This window comes from Sinocyclocheilus rhinocerous, unplaced genomic scaffold, assembly GCF_001515625.1.
Source record: "Sinocyclocheilus rhinocerous isolate Xijiao unplaced genomic scaffold, SAMN03320098_v1.1 scaffold690, whole genome shotgun sequence".
Classification (NCBI taxonomy): domain Eukaryota; kingdom Metazoa; phylum Chordata; class Actinopteri; order Cypriniformes; family Cyprinidae; genus Sinocyclocheilus; species Sinocyclocheilus rhinocerous.
In genome coordinates this window covers 974223-985584 of record NW_015654492.1, presented here as the reverse complement: position 1 = coordinate 985584, position 11362 = coordinate 974223, and the positions used below count along the sequence as shown (strand labels likewise).

The 11362-nt window shown below is 35.5% G+C and overlaps 1 protein-coding gene across 1 annotated transcript in view; it reads left to right on the top strand.

Moving 5' to 3' along the window:
- The first annotated feature begins 362 nt into the window (after positions 1-362).
- LOC107717134 (microtubule-associated serine/threonine-protein kinase 2-like) overlaps positions 363-11362 on the top strand; it is a 133141-nt gene continuing 122141 nt past the window's right edge. Inside the window, exons 1-3 of the mRNA XM_016523800.1 lie at positions 363-410; positions 558-705; positions 1035-1180. Coding sequence (XP_016379286.1) covers positions 363-410; positions 558-705; positions 1035-1180 — 342 coding nt within the window. The remainder of the gene's footprint in view (positions 411-557; positions 706-1034; positions 1181-11362) is intronic.

The window sequence follows — 11362 nt, the reverse complement described above, 5'->3', positions numbered from 1 at the left end:
GTTGAATTTTCTTTTATTATTATGTGTTGCCTTTGAAAATGAAACACAATTAGTCTATTTCTTTTTTTGAATTAGAATATTACATAGACCTTTGCATTTAACTTAATTGTGCTTAAATGTGTAGAATACCCATAGATTGAATAAACTTACCAACATTCACACCTGGATGGCTCTTGTTCACAAGATGCAAATTTGTCCATCTCAAATGGATAAGCAATCTAGTTATGTGCTTCTAATCCAATGAATTCTGAATTTCTGAGTTTCAGAATTGCTGAAGAATTGCGATGAATAGAATATGTCCCCCAGCTCAAGTCTTAGCAGCAAGTCATCACTTTCAGATTGGTTATTCGCAGTGTGACTCTATGTGTGATGCAGTGCCACAGTGTGGAACTAAGTGTTATAACTATACTGTATATCAGTGTCTTATTCAATTCACCTAATTCATATATTCCGAGTTTCAGTAGTCTTTTATGTGGCATTTGTTTATACAGTTGTGTGTACTTGTTTGTTAGTGAAACAAGGAAAAAAACTCCTAAACTCTAATCTATGTGTTTCAGCAGGAGCTGCCTGCGCCGCCTTCCCTACTGTTCAGGAAGCTGAGTAACCCCGACCTGTCTCCTGCTGCAGGAAAGACCAAACTGCAGCGGCAGCTCAGTCAGGATGACACCAGAGCCCGACGTAGCAGTATGGCTGGCATCCTCACCGGTGAGACACCACAAATTTGTATGCCCCCCTTCATTTGCTTTTTAAAAATTCAGAAGTTTGTGTAAATCCTGATGATCATGTTATGCAACATGATTTGAGAATGTTTTGAGAGCACCATGTGCTTCAATAGAAGCAAGAATATCTGACCTTCTGTGTAATTTTTTAATGTCACAAATTTGCTTTTATTTAATAAGTGATCTACATAGACTGCAGAAATTGGTTCACATTATATAAAAGCTGTCAGAGAGAATCTGTGGCTTGGCGTGGCTTGGCTTGGCTTACAGACACATATACAAACAAGAATTCTGTGTTTCCTCTGTGTGCCGCAGGAAAGCAGCTTCTGCCTCTGTCCAGCAGCATGCATGGTGGAGTGAGTCAGCTGGCCTGGCAGCAGCATGCAGGAGAACCCAATAACTTGGTCCGCATGAGGAGTCAATCCTTTGGCCAGTCTGCCCCCTCTCTCACTGCGGGACTGGTGAGTGCATGTGCATCTGTTTCCATCCAACACAAGCAGATGGGTCCAAAATTACCCAAAATGCTAGTGAAAATCTGACAAATGCAAGTAAAAGTGATATTTATAAGGAACTGCAACAATACTTGGTGTAAATCAGTTTGTAAGAATGATAGTTTGAGTGTATGATCAGTGTAAAAATTGCCATCATATGTTTGTCTAGCATACTTTGTTTTTTTACTCCAGATCTCCATGTGATGACAAATGTGGTACATGTGGTAAAAACTTGTACATTAGTACCCATGTGGCAAACAACAAAAACTTCTAAATGTCAACTAAAACAACATTTAGAAAAATGTTAACAAAAAAATTAATAAAATAATAACAAAACCTATTTGCCCAGGAAGCATTTCTCATTAACATTTAGTATAACTAAAATAAAAATGAATAAAAGCTATACAGACATTTAAAAACACAACAAAAAATACTAACATTTTAAATTAAAAGGAAAACAGAAAATATGAAAATGAAAACTAATTCAAACTATTAATAAAAACTACAAAAGCATTTCAATTATACTAAAATAACACTTGTGGCAAATGGTTAAAATTTAAGGACTGAATTTTAAATAACTGCCACTGATGCGACTGATTATGCATGAATAGGATATAGTAGCTCACAGATGTAAATTTACTCCTTATCAAGCACCTGTATCAAGATCTGTGTTGATCTTTTTTACTTTCATTTTGATCTGAGTAAATGCAAAGGCAGATTAGCATTAGGTGTGTCTGGTCTGTGTTTGAGTTTATGGAGGTTTAGAAGTGAAGAAAGTACAGCAATGTAACCTTTATCTGATGAGTTCATTTTGTTGTGCAATCTAAAGCCTAGTGCCATAGCTACATCTGCTGTCCATGTGTAGTACTACAGCATTGAAACTGGCGAAAAAATAGTAAAAGGGAAGCCCAGTGATTAAGTTTGGTTATAATGTAATATAAATGAATATATATATATATATATATATAGGGCTCCAGACGAACTATTTTTACTAGGAGCACTGTAGCCCCTGACTGAAAATTTTTAGGAGCACGAGCAGAAAATTTAGGGGCACACCTTAAATCAGCCTGCAATGCAATTATTTTCACATATTTTCCCCATTTTAACGGTATTACTGACAAATACTTTGATAATAAATAGAGTTTACTCATAGAAATTACAATGAGCAGTATTCTTTTAATTTCAGAGGGATATGAAAAAAAAATATATGATATGAAAAAATTACTATTGTTTTGCATTAATAAGTGCAGTTACTAATAATATTACGTTAATTTCTTGTTTATTTCATGTTTATACACATTTGATAGCAAAACTCTGTCAAAATCTGATTTCTTGATGATTTGATATTTTAGCCTAGTGACTAAAATATATATATATATATTTTTTTATTAATAACATTTATTATTTCATAATATGTGTGTGTGTGTGTGTGTGTGTAATAATTTTTGGTTAGATTTATTTGAAGTTTTCCCGATATTTAATTTTTTGGATATAGTCTTTTGTGGCATACTGGACCTTTTTAATAACTGTATAATAAGATTACTAGATAGAGATGGACTGTTAATGCTAATCAGGAAGAGACTTGTTCTGTAAACCGTAGTAAACGGGAGTAAAGCATTCGTGATTCCCTATACTGAGTTTGTTATTTTCAGATCCTTAAGTCCACTACTGTTTGATAAATGGCAAGTCATGGAGTGTTTGAGTGGATTTGCTCTACACTGTTCCTGTTTGCATGTTCAACATTAAGAAAAAGCCTTGTACATAATTCTCAATTGGGATGCTCATGGTTGTTTCTAACCATGAGGTGGCAGCATTGCCCACATCCTGTACAGTACACACTTAGGCACTGACTGCACACTGATGTAGAACAAAACAGTCCAAATCTTGAATGGGTAAAGTGCTACAGTACACATGGGCTGTGATTATTTCAGCCTTTATGTTTATGGATGAATAATGTACTCAGCACTGCAGTGTAGCACATTGTTCTAATAATGTAGTAATTAATATGCCAGTGCTTCAGCAGACCCTATTTAAAAGGCCTTGTCTGTTTAAAATAGGTGTGTGTGTGTGTGTGTTTTGTGCAAGCAAATTTTATTTTATTTTTTGGTGTGTGATTTTTGTGACGTGAACCATAACTGATTATGCAAAGTGATTCATCTGATTGTTTTCATAAGATTTATTGTTCTGGCAAGAAGGGGCAGATAAGGTGCTGGAAATGACATTACTCATTGAGCTAAGGGATTTGAACAAACACCATAAGTATTTAACTTGTTACCTATGTAAGCAGACCCTATTTAAAAGGCCTTGTCTGTTTAAAAGAGAAGCCATGAACACACTAATTGCTGCTTATTAGGCGTTATATGCCAGCAAACAGTAGCATACTGATAATAAGATGTAATAGTCCACAGTTATTTAAATTTGCAACTTGCAAGGCTGTCTGCCAGTATGCAGGGTGAAATAACGTTTGTTTTTCCCATTAAAATGGCTGCATCAACATATCTCAACTGTAATTTAAAGGCTGGAAATTGAATGAATAATAATTTTCTCGTGGTGAATAATTATATAAATGATCTGTTGGACACTCCAGTTAATTACATACTTTACAGATGAAAGGTACTTGATTTCATTTGATTAATTTCTCTTTTTATTTGGAACTTGATAGATGCCAACTAAAAGATTTCATTACCCAAAACAAATGAAAAAGTCTAACAGCAAAACAATTTCACATTACGTTACTCGTCGTTACTTGTTTGGGACATGTCTTGCTCTGCATTTTTACATAATTCTGCCCACTGATATCAAAAATATCTAACATGATATAAATCTTTGCTGGTTGACACAATTCTTGGTCATGTCACTGAGCCTTGCAAGTGTGATGTTACTCTTTCTTCTTATTCATAGGCATAATAATATGGCAAAGGAAAAGACCCAGTGTTGGTTCATCCTGTGGGGATGGTGTTCATAATCCTCAGGTCCGGTCTGTGAGGGCCAGGGGAGCCGCTTCTCTGCTGGTTTATTGTATGAGTATGGGAGAGACATAGAAGAGGGATGGAGTGACTTAATGGAAACCATGCAGGACAGGCAGATGGTGTTTACCTTCCAACTAAGGCATGGAGCTGTGTGTGTGTGTGTGTTTTTTTTGGTGTGTGATTTTTGTGACGTGAACCATAACTGATTATGCAAAGTGATTCATCTGATTGTTTTCATAAGATTTATTGTTCTGGCAAGAAGGGGCAGATAAGGGGCTGGAAATGACATTACTCATTGAGCTAAGGGATTTGAACAAACACCATAAGTATTTAACTTGTTACCTATGTAAGTGATCAGACATGCATCTGGGACACGATAAAACGATTCAAAAATTTGATTTACATTGGAAGGAGGGCCTGTGCCATTTGTAGGGACCAGAGAGACACTCGAGAATCTTTTTTTTTTAACAACTACATAGCAACATGTATAATTATATACAATGTATAATTGTGTAAGTTCTTATATTTTATATTTTTTCTTATATTTTTGAGGGATATGATAGCAGGAAATTGTCTTTATGGATATACACAGGTCACTCTTTCCTGTTCAGATCTTTTAATGGCACACCTTAGAGAAGAAAAAGGTTATTTTGTTTTCATCCTTTGGTGTTCAGTCTAAATTGAGATGGCAGTGAGGCTGGAGCAAGTCAACAGTGGCATTAACATACCATGATATTTGCATAATATTTGCATATAGGCATGCAGGGAGAAAAGGCAAGGTTGTTCTAGTACTGCAGGCGATATTGTTATTCATTCCGGTTTCTTTTTTGTGTGTTATTGATGTTCATGTCTGATGTTCAAATATCATATTCAAATTTAACAGCTGGTCTGCCATGGAAATCTAAAACTGTATTTTATCAGTTAAAGAAGAACAGATTCCTAATTGAAGTGCCTTTTGTACAGAGGATACCAGACTTAAATTGTGCAGTGGTTGTATATTTTAAATGGTGATTTGTTTTCCCCTCCCAGGGAATCTGGTCTTTAGTGTGGTTAATGGAGCTTTTATGGGCAGACGGAGGCCCGCATAAGTAGCTGTGGCTCTCATGAGTACACAGTCAATCCTTTGTCACTTTTAATGGGAAAGTGAAATCTGTTTCCATCCTTTAAAAATTTAGCTTGCGCCTATACCTCTTTTTTGATCGATTAATTTATGAAAAATGTTACCCAGAGGCAATAGGCTTTAACAGAGAAGAGACACAAAGAAGACAAAGAAAATCACAAGACCAGCATGATCGCTCATCTCCCATCATCGAGGTCACAAACAGCCGAAGTGAGTGACTATGTACAGGATTAAATATTCAAAAGGCAATTATGAATAATTACTTGAAAGAGACGCTCCAACCAACCCAAGGTGACGACACTCGTGGCAGCAATAGAGGCTGCTGGGTTCTCTCTTTTTTTGTTATATACTGTTGGCTTTGTTTCTACAGTATTTACCCACTATGCTTGTTTTCTTTATCTGGGTATGACAGTTGTTGTTGTTGCTTTTTGCTATGTACATTCTGTTTCTATCTTCAGGCATTTAATCTGATGTTCCTTGCATTTGGCCCAAATTCTGATCACGAACTCTGATGCAAAATAATAAAACAAACGCCTTTAACGTTTTTTTTTTTTAAATTCTGAGCTAAATCTCGCCAATGTTATTTGCAATGTCTTTAGCATATCATGCAAACAGAAAGAACACATACGATTTTAATACAAGAGCTAGCATTGACAGTTCAACTGTCATTTAGATAAGCATCAAGCAATTTATGCTCGTCATTTTTTGCTTATTGAAAAACTTTCATTATATTAACCTCACTAAACATTATTCAGTCAATCTTTGCATAACAGTTGGTCTTACATAAAAAGTTTAACAGTTAACGAGAAAGTACTGCCTAATGAAATATTCACAACCATTATTTCCTCATTAAAACGTCTTATTCATCAAGAAATTAATAGTGCTCCTCAAGCGCGGGGCCCGGTGCGACCGCACCAGTTGCACCCCCCTAAGGACAGCCCTGTCAGTGCTATTTCTAAAATCCAGAAAATCCAAAAATATAGAAACTGCAAAGTTCGCATCATCCTTGTCACCACAGGGAGTGATGCTGACTCGCTCTTTCTCTTCAAGGTTACACACTCAACAGCCAGTGAAGAGAGAGAAACAGGAAGAGAAAACATACGTCCTAAACACAGTGTTACTTTTTATTACAGTGACTTTGAATTACCTGAAGTAGTGTGGTAAAGCAACAGATTTGTTTTTATATTTCTGCAATCTACTTTAGTTTGTGTCATTTGTTACTGACTTTCATATTCATGTTTACATCAGGCTTATTTGTCAGTGCTTTATGTTGTCATAATTATTACATGCTTACAAGTTTCAACAAATTCAACAAATTCAACAAATCAGTCAATATACTGTGATTGTAGTTGTTAAATAAAAATGTAATTCATATCAATTCATGCATCACCTAATTTCATTGTAACATATAGGCCTGGCCTACAGAAAAGAACATTTATGTTTAATCTATCTAATAGTGTGTTGGTCATACTATACAATGATTTATAGCTTGTCTTTGTTGAATAATACAGAACATAAAGAGCTTTAAAAAAATAATTGCATATTAAATCGCAATCGCAATATTGGTAAAAAAAAATCGCAATTAGATTATTTTCCAAAATCGTTCAGCCCTACTGTCGACCCAGCAGGACACATTCATAATTCATCTCTGAAAGTAGACTGGATGTACCTGGTCTCGCCTAGAGTCAGAAACTGAGGATAGTTACACTTTGCCTATATCCTGCAGAATGCATTTAGGCTAAAACAGAGTTGCAGCATGGCCCTCAAAGAGATGATAAAGTCAAAAATCCCAAATGTGTGCTGTCGGTGTCTTTTGTAAGAGCCTCACAAGAGTGAGTGTGTCCTAAACTGGCACAATTTTCTTAACCAGACATTATTTATGTACTGGAAAAAGAGAGCAATGCAGCATTTTCATTCTAATTTTCTTGTTCAGACTTACATGCATAGGCCTGAAACAATTATGCAGATGCCAATGCATTGCAAGCACCAATATATTCATGGTACAGTATATATTTTATCAGTTCATGCATTGCCTGGGAATCGAACCCATTGTGTTGCTAGTGCCATGATGTACTGTAATTTTTATCATGCCTATTGCTTTTATAGGAATACCACAGCTGCTGTAGTTTTTGTCCTTGGAGTTCTTGATTCAACTCTTTAAAGTAGAAATCCTTTTTTTTGATGTAACAGACAATCTGATTTATTACTGATGTTTCATTTATGCTTCTCTCAAAAAGGCTTTGTCCTTTTTGGCATGGTGTTCTCATAAAATCTTCTCAGCATGTATAAAAGGCAAAATATAACAGACCTTTTAAGCTAATGTTTTGAAAATGCACATGCAAAAAATTCTCTTTTTCAAAAAAATGTGCTTAATTTCTTAACTCCTCTTCTTTTTTTCCCCCACTTTCTCTGCTGTCACCACCTCCTCTTGCTGTATTTTTTCTTTCTAACATGTTCTTATCCTCATTTATCAAAGCTGTGACATTTTAAACATCACACAGCAGCTGGATTCAAACTTTAATTGGTCAGAATATGACAAGTTCTTTAGCTGAAATGACCGCTTTGGACCTTGTAATTATAAACCGGTTCTAAATTCTCTGTTAGTCATTAATATCCAAGCTTTCAAATGCAAGCTTATATGTCTATTATGACCATTAACATTATTTTGTTGAATTCATTTTAAGGCATGTGATTGAGACTGTCTATACTGGCTGTTCCTTTCAAATGAGCTGATCCAAATTTAGTTAATTACCCAGGTCTCCACAGGACTCACACAATCATTTTGTCTATCTTCCTCCCCATGGTGAAATTCTGGTTGACTGAGTCCAGATAGCAATTAAGATGCATATGAAAAATTAAACGTGTCTGCTTGAGATCAGTGCACATTTGGAGCACAGAGTCAATAAACACAGCACAACATTACTCTTGGCTTCCGGCAACTCATTTTCCAAAAATAATTGGCTGATGAGGTTTTTCGCTTTGTTTTTGCAAGCTCTCTTGTTCATGTTTTGCTTATTCCCATGTCTGTTCCTCAAGGACTATGAACTCCAGTGCTGGTGGAGGGCTTAAACGAGTCATATTCCTAAAGGAAATCCTTTCCTCTTTGTGTTTTGAAGCTAAGCAAGAGTGCAAGAGACTTTCATGCTTTGTGCTGTAAATTTGGCTTCATATTTTCTGCAGGTGCCTTAATTAACAATATGGGGATTGAATTTCATGCTCTTTGGTCCTTCTGCCACTGCATGAGTGTTACTGACAGACTCTGAGATTGACAGGTACAAATAATAAGGCATAAAATTCAACCTTTGTTCACTGTGAAATCCCAGTGGTATGTAGTTTTTACACTTTTCACGAATTTCAAAAGGTGAAGATTGTAATTGTTTTGAGAAAAATACTTTTTACTTTTCCAGCTTAATACGCAGAGAAAACTACCAGCCCTACTTGGAAACACTGGTTAAGTTTGTTTTTAATAATTATTAAAAATGTATAAATAATTGTGATATATTTACACACACACACACACAAACACACAGCTGTTGAAAATGTTGGGGTCAGTAAGAATTTATTTTGAATAAATTAACACTTTTATTCAGCAAGGATGAACTTGATCATTACTAGACTAGCATTAACTAGGTAACTAGTGACAGTAAGGACAAAATGCATGGTTACAAAAGATTTCTTTTTCAAATAATTGCTATTCGTTTGAACTTTCTATTCATCAAAGAATCAGTTTTTACAAAAATATTAAGCAGCACAACTATTTGTTGATGATGCATTGATGATGATAATGTTTCTTGAGCATAAATTCAGCAAATTAGAATGATTTCTGAAAGATCATGTGGCACTGAAGACTGGAGTAACATTCAAATAGAAAAGAGTAATTTTAAATTGTGATTATTTCACAATATTGCAGGTTTTACTGAATTTTGAATCAAATAAATGCAGGCTTGGTAAGCATAAGAGATTTCGTTCAAAAACATTTCAAAATTATTATTTAATAGAAATGGCGGGGTAATGTTACTAAAATATATATTTCAGTATTTTTCATCCTAATTTGCACACACTATTGTGCACTATTAAAAAAATCTGTCTTAAGCTTCTCATACCTGTGAGTTGTTGTTTTTTTTTGCATCAAGATCATCATGAATTTATGGTGTAAATATTCAATAAATCTGCAGGTAATGTGGGGTCAGGATAGCTGCATTGGGGACTGACATGTATTGATCTCTTAAGAATGAATAAAACTATTTAAAAGGATAGGTCACCCAAATTAAAATTCTGTAATTTTATTACTCACCCTCATCATCGGAACACAAATTAAGATATTTTTGATGAAATCCGAGAGCTTTCTGTCCCTGCATATACAGCAACTCAACTGAAACATTTTATGGCCCAGAAAGGTAAAATAGTCCATGTGACACCAGTGGTTCAACCGTAATGTTATGAAGCTACGAGAATACTTTTTGTGCACAAAGAAAACAAAAATAACTTCTTTATTCAACGATTTCTTCTCTTCCGGGTCAGTCTCCACCGCCTTTCACGAGAGTACCACGACGCATGCAAGTGATGCATGTGTCGCAGGAGCCGGCGTTCTGATGTAGAACACACGTGCTGTGCCTTGTTTACAAGAAGAGGAATGCACACTTTATTTTTGTTTTCTTTGCACACAAAAAGTATTCTCGTAGCTTCATAACATTATGGTTGAACCACTGATGTCACATGGACTAACAATGTCCTTACTGTGGAGGCAGAAGTGTTTTGTAAGTTTAATCTTGGCATTTCCAAATGAAATCTTGACCGTTATTAAATAGGGCTGGGTATCGTTCAAAAAAATTTCGATACCGATACTGATTCCTTGACTTCGATACCGGTTCCTGAACGATACTTTTTCCGATACCAATTTTATGAAATACATTTTAACAATATTATATTACACATTAACTCATAAAACTAAATTTCTTTTTTCAGTTTGTTGAGTTTTTTTACAGACTCGAAGACTCGTCTCCTGAGCCACTGCACAAAGGAACAAAATGTAACCAACACAATAAATCAGTGCAAATAGGTTAAATAAAGTTCAAATAGTTTTCAGTGCAAAATTAACAGTTTTAAGTCAGTATGTGAGGATCACTGCTGCATGCTCTTTAAATCACTCAGAAAAAATTTGCATGTCCACTTTTTCAGGAGACAGACAAGCTCTCTCTTCACTGATGATGTCCTCAGGACTAATGTCCCTAGGCTACGTTTACACTAGTGCATTTTCGTTTTAAAACACATATTTTAGACGAAATCATCATTTCTATTCACTTTCCACTGATTTATGCGATCTGATGAGGATTAGCTGCTTCCAGCGCTGTCTGCCTGTTTTCTCTTCCACGATTTTCTCTGTTCTGATTCAGAGGAGCTCATTCGCTGCTCATGCCAATCATATTACATGTTCATAACCCACTCTGTCTCTGACGACGAATGTGCGTTACACTTCCAGAAAAATATTTACAGGGATGAAACATGAAGCTAAGAAACACGCGATTACGGCAGTATATGATTTTTATGTGATTTTCATGGGATTGTGCCTATTTTCATAACAATACAGTGTGTTTACATGAGAAATGCTAAGCAGGTGCAGGGCTCGCAAAATTTCAAAATCGCTGGTAGCCCTTCGGGCAGACATTCTAAAGATTTTGGTAGCCCAAAATGAATTTAAGTAGCCCGAATAAAAAAAAAAAAAGACATCGGCTAAACTTCACTGCGGACAAATCAGCATGATTGAAAACTTCAGTGATCGCTTTTTTCTTCAAATAACAAGTCAAGAGAGTAGGGGTGCAACGGATCACAAAACCCATGGCTCGGATCATATTGCATTAGTATCATATCAGATTTTGAGTAACAGATCGGATAATTTTGCAGATGAGCAAAAAAAATATGGTTCTTTATTATTTAAAACAGAATGCTTCTTTGATACCACAGCAAAAACTAGTAGCATATAGGGATGTAACGATTCACTCAACTCACGATGCGATGCGATACGATTCACAATACTGATTTCACAATACAATTTTCTCACAATTT